Source organism: Populus euphratica, unplaced genomic scaffold (assembly GCF_000495115.2).
Source record: "Populus euphratica unplaced genomic scaffold, PopEup_1.0 scaffold6.1, whole genome shotgun sequence".
Classification (NCBI taxonomy): domain Eukaryota; kingdom Viridiplantae; phylum Streptophyta; class Magnoliopsida; order Malpighiales; family Salicaceae; genus Populus; species Populus euphratica.
In genome coordinates, this window is record NW_011499849.1 from 428,815 (window position 1) to 440,103 (window position 11,289).

General features: G+C 30.0%; 1 protein-coding gene and 1 pseudogene across 1 annotated transcript; both read left to right on the forward strand.

Annotated features, from left to right (window-relative positions):
- Positions 1-2,518: 2,518 nt before the first annotated feature.
- On the forward strand, positions 2,519-3,504 carry LOC105120158 (protein EXORDIUM-like; annotated as a pseudogene).
- A 2,388-nt stretch (positions 3,505-5,892) lies between these two features.
- LOC105120168 (protein EXORDIUM-like) lies at positions 5,893-7,224 on the forward strand. Its single transcript, XM_011018361.1, has one exon. The coding sequence runs from the start codon at positions 6,048-6,050 to the stop codon at positions 7,008-7,010; it is 963 nt and encodes a 320-aa protein (XP_011016663.1). The 5' UTR covers positions 5,893-6,047; the 3' UTR covers positions 7,011-7,224.
- The last annotated feature ends 4,065 nt before the right edge of the window (positions 7,225-11,289 follow it).

The following is an 11,289-nucleotide window of genomic DNA, read 5'->3' on the forward strand; positions in this document are numbered from 1 at the left end:
TTTGTTTTTCTTAACCACCCCCCTCTCTCTTTTTCTATCCACAATCTCAACTAGATTATAATCAATCCTCAAATGAAACACAACCCTGACATCGGTTTTTCTTTTTTTAACAAATAATACATGAAATAGATCGGACATGCTAAAAATAATCTCTCCTTAGCCATTAATACAGCCAATTAGCACAATTAATCAGTTTGGAATTAGATTAAGACGCCATTCAAAAATTATCTTATATAAACTCGCTGCCATTTTCCCATCATAATCCAATTACATAGATGCATATAATCCAAGAGAAAATGAAACAAAAAAAAGAAAAAAACCACTTAAAATAATCTAGTCCTGTATTGCACCTACCACCACTAACAAGACACTCATTGTTCTCATTCATGTTTTGGTTTAATAATTTACCAACATGATGAAGATATATAAGAAGAGGTAGACGCGTAACAACCAGTCCATGGATGACTTTTTGAGACATGCCCTTTATTTTATTATTCCATATCATGTTTTGTTTGAGAATCGTGGTTGATATATATATCTTTTTTCAGCTTGTATACTGGTTTTCTAGATTTTTTTTATTTTAATATTTAATATTAAATCTGTTATAAATTAAGTTTTATAATTTTTTTATGTATTTTTTATAAATTTAGTTCAATATTATCACCCATGTAGTAGTTTAATATGTTAATATAGATTTACTCAAGTTATTTTTTATTTGGTTTTTTATTATATATTTTAATTTAAATGGAGTGAGAATTAAGTTTTATAATTTTTTTCAATTTATATTCTAAAACGTTATTTTGATCTTATGATTTGGCTTGTAAGTTTGACAAGTTAACCTGAGTTGATTCGGATCATTTTATTATTATTTTATTATTGATTTTTTTTAATTTCACTTTCTAACAACCCAGTTTTTTTTAATTTAATTTTTTTAATTTTACTCTTTAATATTAGGTTATTTAGGGATTAAGTCTTATTTCTTTATTAAATTATTTTATATGAAGTTATTATAGTTTCATAAATTTAATTTTTATTTTTCTCAATTTCAATCTTCAACATTAAATATGCTAAGAATAGAGCTCTAGACATATTTAAAGTGGGGTTTATGATTTTTATTTTTTTTACTTTCTATGAGTTGATTTCAACAGTATAATCTAAATCACAGATTTAATGAGTTAATCAAAGTTTTCTTATGTCATTTTCTACTATCTTTGTCTAATTGATTTTTTTTTTTATTTTTTAATATTGGGTTAGTTGAGAATTATTATTTATAATTTTTATTTATTTTTTTATAGAGTTATCTTGATTCTACGACCCGAATTGCGAGTTTAACAAGTTAATTCAGTTGACTTTTTATTATTTTTAATTGATTTTTTTTAATTTCACCCTCCAACAATTCAATATTTTTTATTTAGGTTTTTTTTTAATTTAATCTTATTAAGTTATTTGATAATTGACATTTGTAATTTTTTTTTCAAATTTCCTTGTAATTTTTTTCAAATTTATTTTAATGGATTTATCTTAATCTCATGGAATTAGTTTCTTTCTTAATTTCAACATCTAACATTGGATATGTTAAGAGTTACGTTTTGCATTTTTTTTCTTTTTTTGTACAAGGTTATCATAGTTTTATAATTCAAGTCGTAAGTTTAACTAGGTAGCACAATTTGACCTAGGCTGTTTTTCTTTTATTTTTTTAATTTTTTAATTTTTATTTTACTATTCAACACCATGTTAATTGAAAATTAAACGTTATAATTTTTTTTTTTATGAGTTGTCTCAATCTCATAACTCATGTTGCAGGCTTAACAGGTTAAATCGAAATAATTTGGATTATTTTGTTTGTCCCTTTAAATCGAAATAATTTGGATTGTTTTGTTTGTCTTTTTATATCATTTTAATTTTATTTTTTAATATGAAATTAATTAAGAATTGATTTTTATGATTTATCTTACTTAATTTTTTATAGGTTTATCGTAATATCATGATTCAAGTTATAAATTTAAAAGTTTAAAAATCAATTAACTATATCATTATTTTAATATATTTTTTTTAAATATCATGTAATACATTATCAAATCAATATTTTTTAAAACAATCTAATATATATTATATTTTGAATTCATAGTTAATCTTTTTACTATAAAACATATTAACAGTAATTGAAAATTTTCACATTAATAAAAGTGACGGTGCAGCGCGGACCGTCATCTCGTCTTAAAAAATCTAAATGCACGTTGGAGGACGCGCTATTCTTCAGCAGAGTTGTTCCCCGATTAACTGGAATACATTTTGTCCCTTTCGATCTCTAATGCCTAGTGGCTGACCTTTTGTCCTATTATCTGGCTGCCAAACTACTGTTATTCAGTTGTCTTCTGGCATATTTCAATTCTCTCAACTAACAGCTCAACTAGTCATCAATTGCCTTTTTTCGGAACGCTTTCTCGCAGTTTCCGGCCTTCTCTTGGCACTGTAAATATCCTCCTCACTCTCTCCAAACTGCAGTAACTTTCTCTGCGTCTTTCTTCCAATTAAAAGAATCTAAACACATTTTAGAGATTCGATTTGTATTTATCAAATTGAATAATGGTTCTTCTGTTTCATTCCGTCTTGTTCTTCTCCTCCAAGTTGCTTTTATGGTCTCAGCAGCTAGGAAGCTTGCCGAGTCAGACCAAACTGATCAACAACCGCTTCTGTTTCGATACCACAATGGCCCACTTCTTACCGGAAATATCTCTATCAACTTGATCTGGCACGGCAAGTTTAAGCCTTCTCAACGTGCAATTGTTACAGATTTTACGGGAAATATCTCAATCAACTTTCTGTAAGTGGTGGAAAAGGTACCGAGAAACACTACAAAACCATCAAGTCCGAAAAGCCCCCCTCTCTCGTCCTCTCTCTGGGAACACAGTTCTTGGACGAGTGTTATTCCTTGAGCAAATCCCTCCCTAGCAAGTAAATCATACAATTAGCATTAAAATGAAAGGTTGCCAAAGGAACGCAGTCAGTGTTATTTTGACAGCATCTGATGTTGCAGTTGAGGGTTTTTGCTCTGGTAAGTGTGGCACTCCTGGGTCCTCTTTAAGTGCTCAAAAAATCAATGGCAAAAGCACCAAATTTGCTTACATTTGGGTTGGTAATTCAGAGACTCAATGCCCAGGTCAATGCCCGTGGGCCATTCTACCAACCAATTTATGGGCCACAAAGCCCACGTTTGGTTGCACCAAACAACGACGTGGGTTTGGACGGTATGATTATAAAAATGGCTACTTCCAAGGTCCCAAAGAAGCAGGTGGTGCATCAGGCTGTCCTGGGGTTTATGGCGAAGGATCCTATCCAGGTTATGCTGGGGATCTTTTGGTAGACTCAGCAACGGGCGCTCGCTATAATGGACATGGTGTCAATGGCGGGGAAATACTTGCTTCCTGCTTTGTTTGATCATTCAACATCGACTGGTGCTTCTTTGGTGTGATTAAAAGATCGTTTGACGTGATTGCACGTTAGTACAGAAATTATGTAGAAGAAATTCTTTAATTCTGTGTGTGTGTATATATTATTGATTACATATGTTATCCAAAGATAAATATATGCAGAAATTTTTTTACGCTGTGTTATAAATTGTTGGGAAATATTTAACCATACGATAAATAACAATTGTCGAGCATCCAAAACATCTCCTTTTGGTCAGTGACATGGTCAGGTTTTTAAAAATAAAAAAATAAATTACTAATAAATATTTGATATTATATACTATAAAAACATGAATTATATAAAGAAATTAATTTAAAATATATATATCAACTCAAGTTAAGTAAAATTAAATTAAAAATAAATTTATATTATAATTGTTCTTTTCAAGATTTTATATTTTAAAACTGTTTCATAATTATTTTATTTTAATTTCATTAAAAGTATCTTTATCAATATATACAACAAACTTTCATTTATCTATTTCTAAATCTTTTAAAAACTATAAAAGTTTTTGCAGCAATTTTATATTAACATATATTACATAACATCTAAAATCATTGTTTAAAAGAATTATCACAAATTGATGTTTTTTTTGCTGGTTTGTTGTTTTGTACAAATAGATTAAATATAAATATTAAATATTTTTTTAATTTATCCATTATATCTTTAATTTTTTTAGTTGTCCTGTACTTTATTTTTAATCACTATTTAATTCATCGCAATTATTTTTTATATGAAATTCATAGCAAAATACTCATCACTTCATCAAAACTCATTTCAATTCATATACATTACATATAATATTACCCATACATATATTAATTCAACAAAAACATAAATTATTATAAACCTCAATATTTTCAATAACTAATTATAAAAAAATTAAATTAAATTTAGATAATGAAACAAATAGAAAAGATGAAGAAAACTTCTCTAAATTATAAAACATGAAAGGTTACTTGGTTAACCAATTAATAGCTTAGGATTTAAAGAGAAATTTTATAGAAAAAAAGAGATAGGGACAATAGTAAAAAAAAAGAAGAGGTTGGATCAATTAGTAGTTAACAAGAAAAAATAACCTCAAAGCTATTACATTAATATTTTAATATAAAAAAATAATTTGAAAAAAATAAAATAAAACGACAATTGCTCTCTCTTGTCCAATTATGGCTCCACCAATGCTTTGGTTTCATTATTAACAACCTACAGAATTAAAATAATAGCACCAGCGTTAAATTTATTAGAAAATTATTAGAATTATCACAAAGTTTCTAGTGTCAAAGAATCAAGGATATTGTTTTGAATACTCGCGTTATAAAATCTCTCCAAATCACATATGAAAAAAACATGAGATTATTTCCTCTCTTTTTTCATCCCATAATATAATTGGATTGGGATCGCCTTGGACACTAGTTTTTTATCCAAGCAATTGATCAAATTCAACGCAACTAGTTGCTATTTATCTGTTCACTTGTTGCATGGTGGCTTTCTATTAAAATTCGAAAGTCTAATGATTGTGTGCAATTGTTAAAATAACACCATGAGAGAAAAAAAGACACTATTTTACGCTACGGCGTCCCTAAAAGTTCACAAAATAAAACCAAATATCCATAGCTTATCTATATGCATGAAATTCAATACCCATATACATATATCGTGATTAGATTTTGCAGATTTTTTTATATATAGACCTTTAGCTTTAAGATACGAACTTATCACACATCCACGAACCAAAAATTCTAGGTGATCATTAAAATTCGAGAGGTTATGTTGAAAACTAATACAACATCAAACCAACGTCTGTCGAAAGTTTTTAATCTATATCATGGAACCCTATACTTAGGCGACCAAAAAAAAAAAAACTAGAGATAAAAAAAGGCTGAATATCTCTCTTGATCATGCAATCTAGTTCCTTATGTTTGGAAAAAAAAAAAGACTCAATACTTGTTTATTTTTTAAAAAATTAAGTCCTCATTTCTTTAATTCTTTTAATTCAATCTAATTTAATTTATTTTTTTCAAATTAAAAATCAACCGTGAGTTGAATTTTTTGTCCTACGCCGCCACAACTAGCTAAAATGAAGTTAAACTAGACAAATAATCAATTATAATTTCAAGTTAATCAAATGCAAAAGAACCAAATAAAAAAAAACTGGAAGAAAAAACGAAAAAAAAAATTGTGTTCATGTGCATTCCCTCACACAGCAGAGTGGAAGGTTCATGCCTTCTAGATTATTAGCAAGCATGCCTTCTGGTCTTTGTTCCTCTTAGCTGGCCAAGAACTGTAATCGTGTAACGTTAACGATTGATTCTGTTGAAAACGATAGTAGCCGCGCGCGCATTTGACTATCAAAGGAGCAACACGCTATTTATCTGTCATGTCGCCACTCACAACTTCCAATTCGCACCCTCTCCGCGTAGCTTCCCTCCCCAAAATTTCAGCACTTCTTGAGGCTATATATATAGACCCATCTCCTCTTTGATTTCTCTCCACTCCAATCTTCACAAAAATTCTATAGATTCTCCCTCCCATCAACTGCTTATTGGCTTTGTTCACTTCAAATTATCAAATTAATCATGGTCTTTTTTGTTTCCTCACGTTTTGTTCTTCCGGTACTTCTGCTATTTCTCTCTATTAATCGGTTCAGTTCAGCAGCAAGGAGACTCCCCGTGTCAGATCAAACCCAAGAACCTTTTTTGTTTCAATACCACAATGGCCCTCTCCTTACAGGTCAAATTTCCGTCAACCTGATCTGGTATGGCAAGTTCAGGCCATCTCAGCGTGCCATTGTCTCAGATTTTATTGACTCTGTGTCTTCTAGAAAACTCACAACAGCACAACCCTCCGTTGCCACGTGGTGGAAAGCTACAGAGAAATATTTCAACCTTGTGAAACCGAAGAAAACCTCTCCTCCTCTTCTCTCACTAGGAACACAAATCCTAGACGAGAAGTATTCGTTGGGGAAATCACTCTCTGGAAAGCAAATTGTGCAGTTAGCATCAAAAGGTGGCCAAAAGGATGCGATTAACGTTGTTTTGACATCATCTGATGTTGCTGTTGAAGGGTTTTGCTCTAGCAAATGCGGTATTCATGGGTCTTCTTTAAGCGCTAAAAGAATCAATCGCAAGATATCTAAATTTGCTTACATTTGGGTTGGTAACTCTGAGACGCAATGTCCCGGTCAATGTGCGTGGCCATTGCACCAGCCAATTTATGGACCGCAGAACCCTCCATTGGTTGCACCCAACAACGATGTGGGTCTTGACGGGATGGTAATTAATTTGGCTAGTCTTTTGGCTGGGACTGCAACAAACCCATTTGGAAATGGCTACTTTCAGGGTCCAAAGGAGGCTCCTCTTGAGGCTGCATCTGCTTGTCCTGGGGTTTATGGCAAGGGTGCCTATCCTGGTTATGCTGGGGATTTGTCAGTGGACTCTACAACTGGTGCTAGCTATAATGCTCACGGTGTTAACGGAAGGAAATACTTGCTTCCTGCTTTATTTGATCCTTCAACTTCAACTTGTTCCACTCTACCGTGAGATGTGCGAACACATTATGAGAGAAATCATATAGGCAGTAGAACTATAAGTAAGAGAGATTGTTCTTTGATTGAGTCATTCTTTTATTCAATTATAATAAAAATTCAATCACAATTGAATGGTACAGCTCCCCCTCTCAATTTGTTTACAACGATAATCCACTACTACTTCTAGTTGAATGTTATTGATCAGGTAATCAAAAGGATTTTCATGACAACGATTTCAAAAGGTCTTAATTCTTTCATACCTCTCAAATTCCAACACTAGATTGATTTTACTCGTCAATTATTTTTCTTACAATCCTGCCATGATAAGTTCTCTAAATTCAACAGTGAATAAGGTTTTTCTGTAATAAAAATTTCATAATTGTTAGCTCGTAAATCGCTTTAATAAAATAAAATTCTATTTTTTTTTATAAAATATTTTTATTTCATAGATTTTATTTTTATTATATTTATTAATTAAAAATTAAATTTATTAATTAAATGTAAATAAATATTAAAGATAAAAAATATTAATAATAAATATATTGTAAAATTACCAATCTGTTTAGGATAAAAGTAAAACGAACGGTGCCCTTCATCTATTTATTTATTACTCTTAACAACGAAAAGTTAGTTTGCTAACCGTGTATCTCCTGATAAGTTCGATTTACCAAAGATTACTGATTTCCAAGTACGTAATTAGAGAAAGCAAAGTAATTAAAATGTTAAAACTTGTAATACGTGATCAGTGGGAAGACTCTAGAGAATGAAGGCTCCAAGAAGAAGGAGCCAGCAGTATCTTACCAGAAACGCTAGCATTAACTCTTTGGATCAGATCAAGACTCAAAAGTCAGCTCCTTCCCAAGACCATGCCCCCCTCGATGGTTACACCATACCATTGGCCAAGTCCCTCATAGTTCGCCTGCATCCTTGAAGCCCAACAAAGTCAAATCCCACTCGCCATTAAATCCATTCATAAACAATTTGCATGCCCCTTTTCTTTCAAGTGTATTTTAAAAAAAAAATTATATCTTTTTTTTAAAAAATAACTGCTAACATAATATAAAATATATTTTATAAATACTTTTTTTACCCCTATTCTCTCCGCTCCAGAACATTCCATCACCAAGAAATTCAAAACTAAACCCATTCAAACATACAATGTAAAACCCTCCATGGCTTCCGTTTCCCATTTATAATTATTTTCACTTCACTTCTTGCACACACTCTCTCTACTTTGTCCCCGTCCTAGCCACGAGAAGCTGCTGTAGAATGTATTCTTGTATAATATGTTTAGAAGTATAATTATAGTTATTTTTAAAAATATTTTTTATTTTAAAAAAATATTTATAATATTTTTTATTTTTTAAAATAATTTTTGAGATCAATATATCAAAATAATTTAAAAGCATTAAAAATATATTAATTTAAAATAAAAAAATAATATATTAAAAAAATATTTTTAAAATACACTGTCAAACACGTCTAGTTGAAGAATAACCTCTAGTTTTCAAGTACCACTTCAGTCCACTTCTCAAGGGCGATATCACAGTAAATATAATCTGCTACGGCAAGTTCCCACCAATCCGAAGCTCCATCATCGTTGAATTCCTCCGCTTTTCTAGAGTGTCTTTAGTATTTATTTTTAATTAAAAAATATTTTTGAATAATTTTTATTTTTTTATTTTTAATTAATTTTTGTTATAATTTTAAATTATTTTCATATACTACTATTAAAAAATAAAAAATATATTTTTAAATAAAAAATATTTTAAAAATAATTAACTTTCATCATAATTTCAATTATTATTTACCGGTAATATTTTTAGAATTATTTAAAAATATAGTTTAACTTGTGTTTTTAAAAAAAATTAAATTTTTTTATTAAATTTAATATAATTTATATTTTTTAAATTGTTTTAATGTATTGATGTTAAAAATAATTTTAAAAAAATAAAAAAATATTATTTATATATATTTCAATATAAAAATTATTTAAAAATAATTACTATTATATTGTCAAACACTATCTAAACGTGGTGGCAAACTATTCGGAGGTACAGAGGTCGACCATGTACTGTAGTTGTTGGTAAAAAATTCCTCGAAAAAAATTATCCTCTGGCAAAGTTACTAAAAAAACCCCACAAATAATTACTCTAGCATCGAAAACTGGCCACGGTGAGAATGCAATCAACCTTGTTTTGACCTCTGCTGACGTGGCGATTGCTGGGTATAGCATGAGCAAGTGTGGGGTCCGGACAAGATGGGTATATTTGTGTACGCGTGGGGCGGTAACTCCGTGACTCGGTGTCCAGGTTAGTGCGGCTGGCCTTTCCACTAGCCAATTTACGGGCCACAGGCTCCACCGCTAGCAGCTCGTAACGGTGACGGCATAATAATTAATTTGGCCACGGTTCCAGCGGGAACAGTAACGGATATTTCCAAGGGCCAGCTAGCGCACCCCTAGAGGCTGTGAGCGCGTGCACGGGTATTTTCGGCAAGGGGGCTTCCCCGGGATATCCAGGGGAGATTTTGGTGGACAAAACGACAGGGGCGAGCTATAATGTGTTTGGCATCAATGGGCGTCAGTCTTTGCTCCCTGCAACGTGGGACCCAACAACATCCACCCGTAAATTCCTCGCGCGAGCAGAATTTTGAGGAAGAAATTTGTAGTTTTGCAGGTAGATACCAAGGGAAAAGGTTGCTTATAGCTTCGCAGGTTATCATTTGATTTTCGGTGATGTTTAAAAATTTATTTCTATGGATTTCTTGCCTCACCAATGACACAGGGTTTAATGCCCCTGTTTCAGTCTAACCTTTTCTTATTTTTATTAGAGGATTCATTAAAAGGCACTATCTACTTACAGGATTTGACTTCTCCTCTCAACAATACATAGGATTTAATGCTCCTTGTTTCACTATAGCTTCAGAACTGATCAAATAAAAATTTAGTTTCATTTTTAGAAAAGATGTTTTTCTTATTTTGAATAGGAAATACATTTTAAAAATTATAAAAAGTTAAAAAGTATATTATTATTTATTAATTATATAAAATTTAATTCTTAATCTTTTAGTTAATAGTATTTTATTTTTTTTATTTTTTTCTCAATTTCATATTTTAGAATCTGATTTAATTTTATTTTTATATCAATTTTGATCATTATTTTTTTTATTGCTATTATTTTTCTCTAGTTATTGTTTAATTAAATTTTTTTATTTATCTGATTTAATATTTATTTTTCTTATTGTGATTTATTTTATTTGAAATAATTTATGAAATTAATTTTTTTTAAATTCATTATCTTTTAATTTTTTTTATTTGTCAGATTTAATTGTTATTCTTTTTATTTTATCATTATTTTTTTATTTATTAATAAATATCAGCAACGAGATTTTTTTTGTTGGTATTTTTTTTATTTTTCTAGCACTTTTTTGTTCAGAAATACAATCATATATAATGTTATGTTCATGCCAACTTTGTATTTGAACCGGTAAAACTCGATGCTATTAAATTTAACCCAACAAATTAATTTAAGGATCAGAATCTAGTTTGAGTTGGATTTTATATTAAGTTGAGTTAGGAGTTCAAGATCAACTAACATGCATTTTGTTATCTCAGTTTGATTTTAAAACATAAAACATAATTTTTCATAGTTTTTAGATCTGTTTTAGTTTAAGATTGGAGTCTCGAGTTTTAACTGGATTATTAGCTTGTCAAGTTAAATTCCTTTTAAAAAAATTAAAATGATATCATTTTAATAAAAAAAATAAAAAATTAATAAATTATAATTAAATTTTGTCAAGTTGTTAGATCAATTCACCGGGTCATCCGGATCAAATCAAATTCTTTTTTTAACTTAGCTTGATTCTAATCCTAAATCATTCGAATGACCAATCATGGTAGATCAAGTTTCAAAATATGCAATTACCATATAATTCCAAACTTCCAATTGAGCTTTTAAACACCTCAAGGGACAACTTACAGTTCTTCACTAATAAAGGCAACGAGATTCTAAGAGAATTGATTAAAAAACTAGTTTTGGTGAGCTGTGTGCCTTTTGGTATGGAGATTAGAGTCTGTCTGTTACTGAGTGTATACTTGTAGTTGTTTTTTTTAGGTATTTTTATATTAAAATGGAATATTTTTTATTTAAAAAAAATATTTTTAAAATTAAGATATTAAAATAATTTAAAACATAAAATATTAATTTTTTTAGAAATACTTCTAAACGCTATGTTAAGGTTGTTTCTATCCTATCAAGAGAGAATGTCGGGTGGGGGGGGGGGGGGGGGGG

Coding starts and splice junctions, on each gene's coding strand:
- LOC105120168 (XM_011018361.1), top strand. CDS start 6,048: ATGGTCTTTTTTGTTTCCTCACGTTTTGTTCTTCCGGTACTTCTGCTA.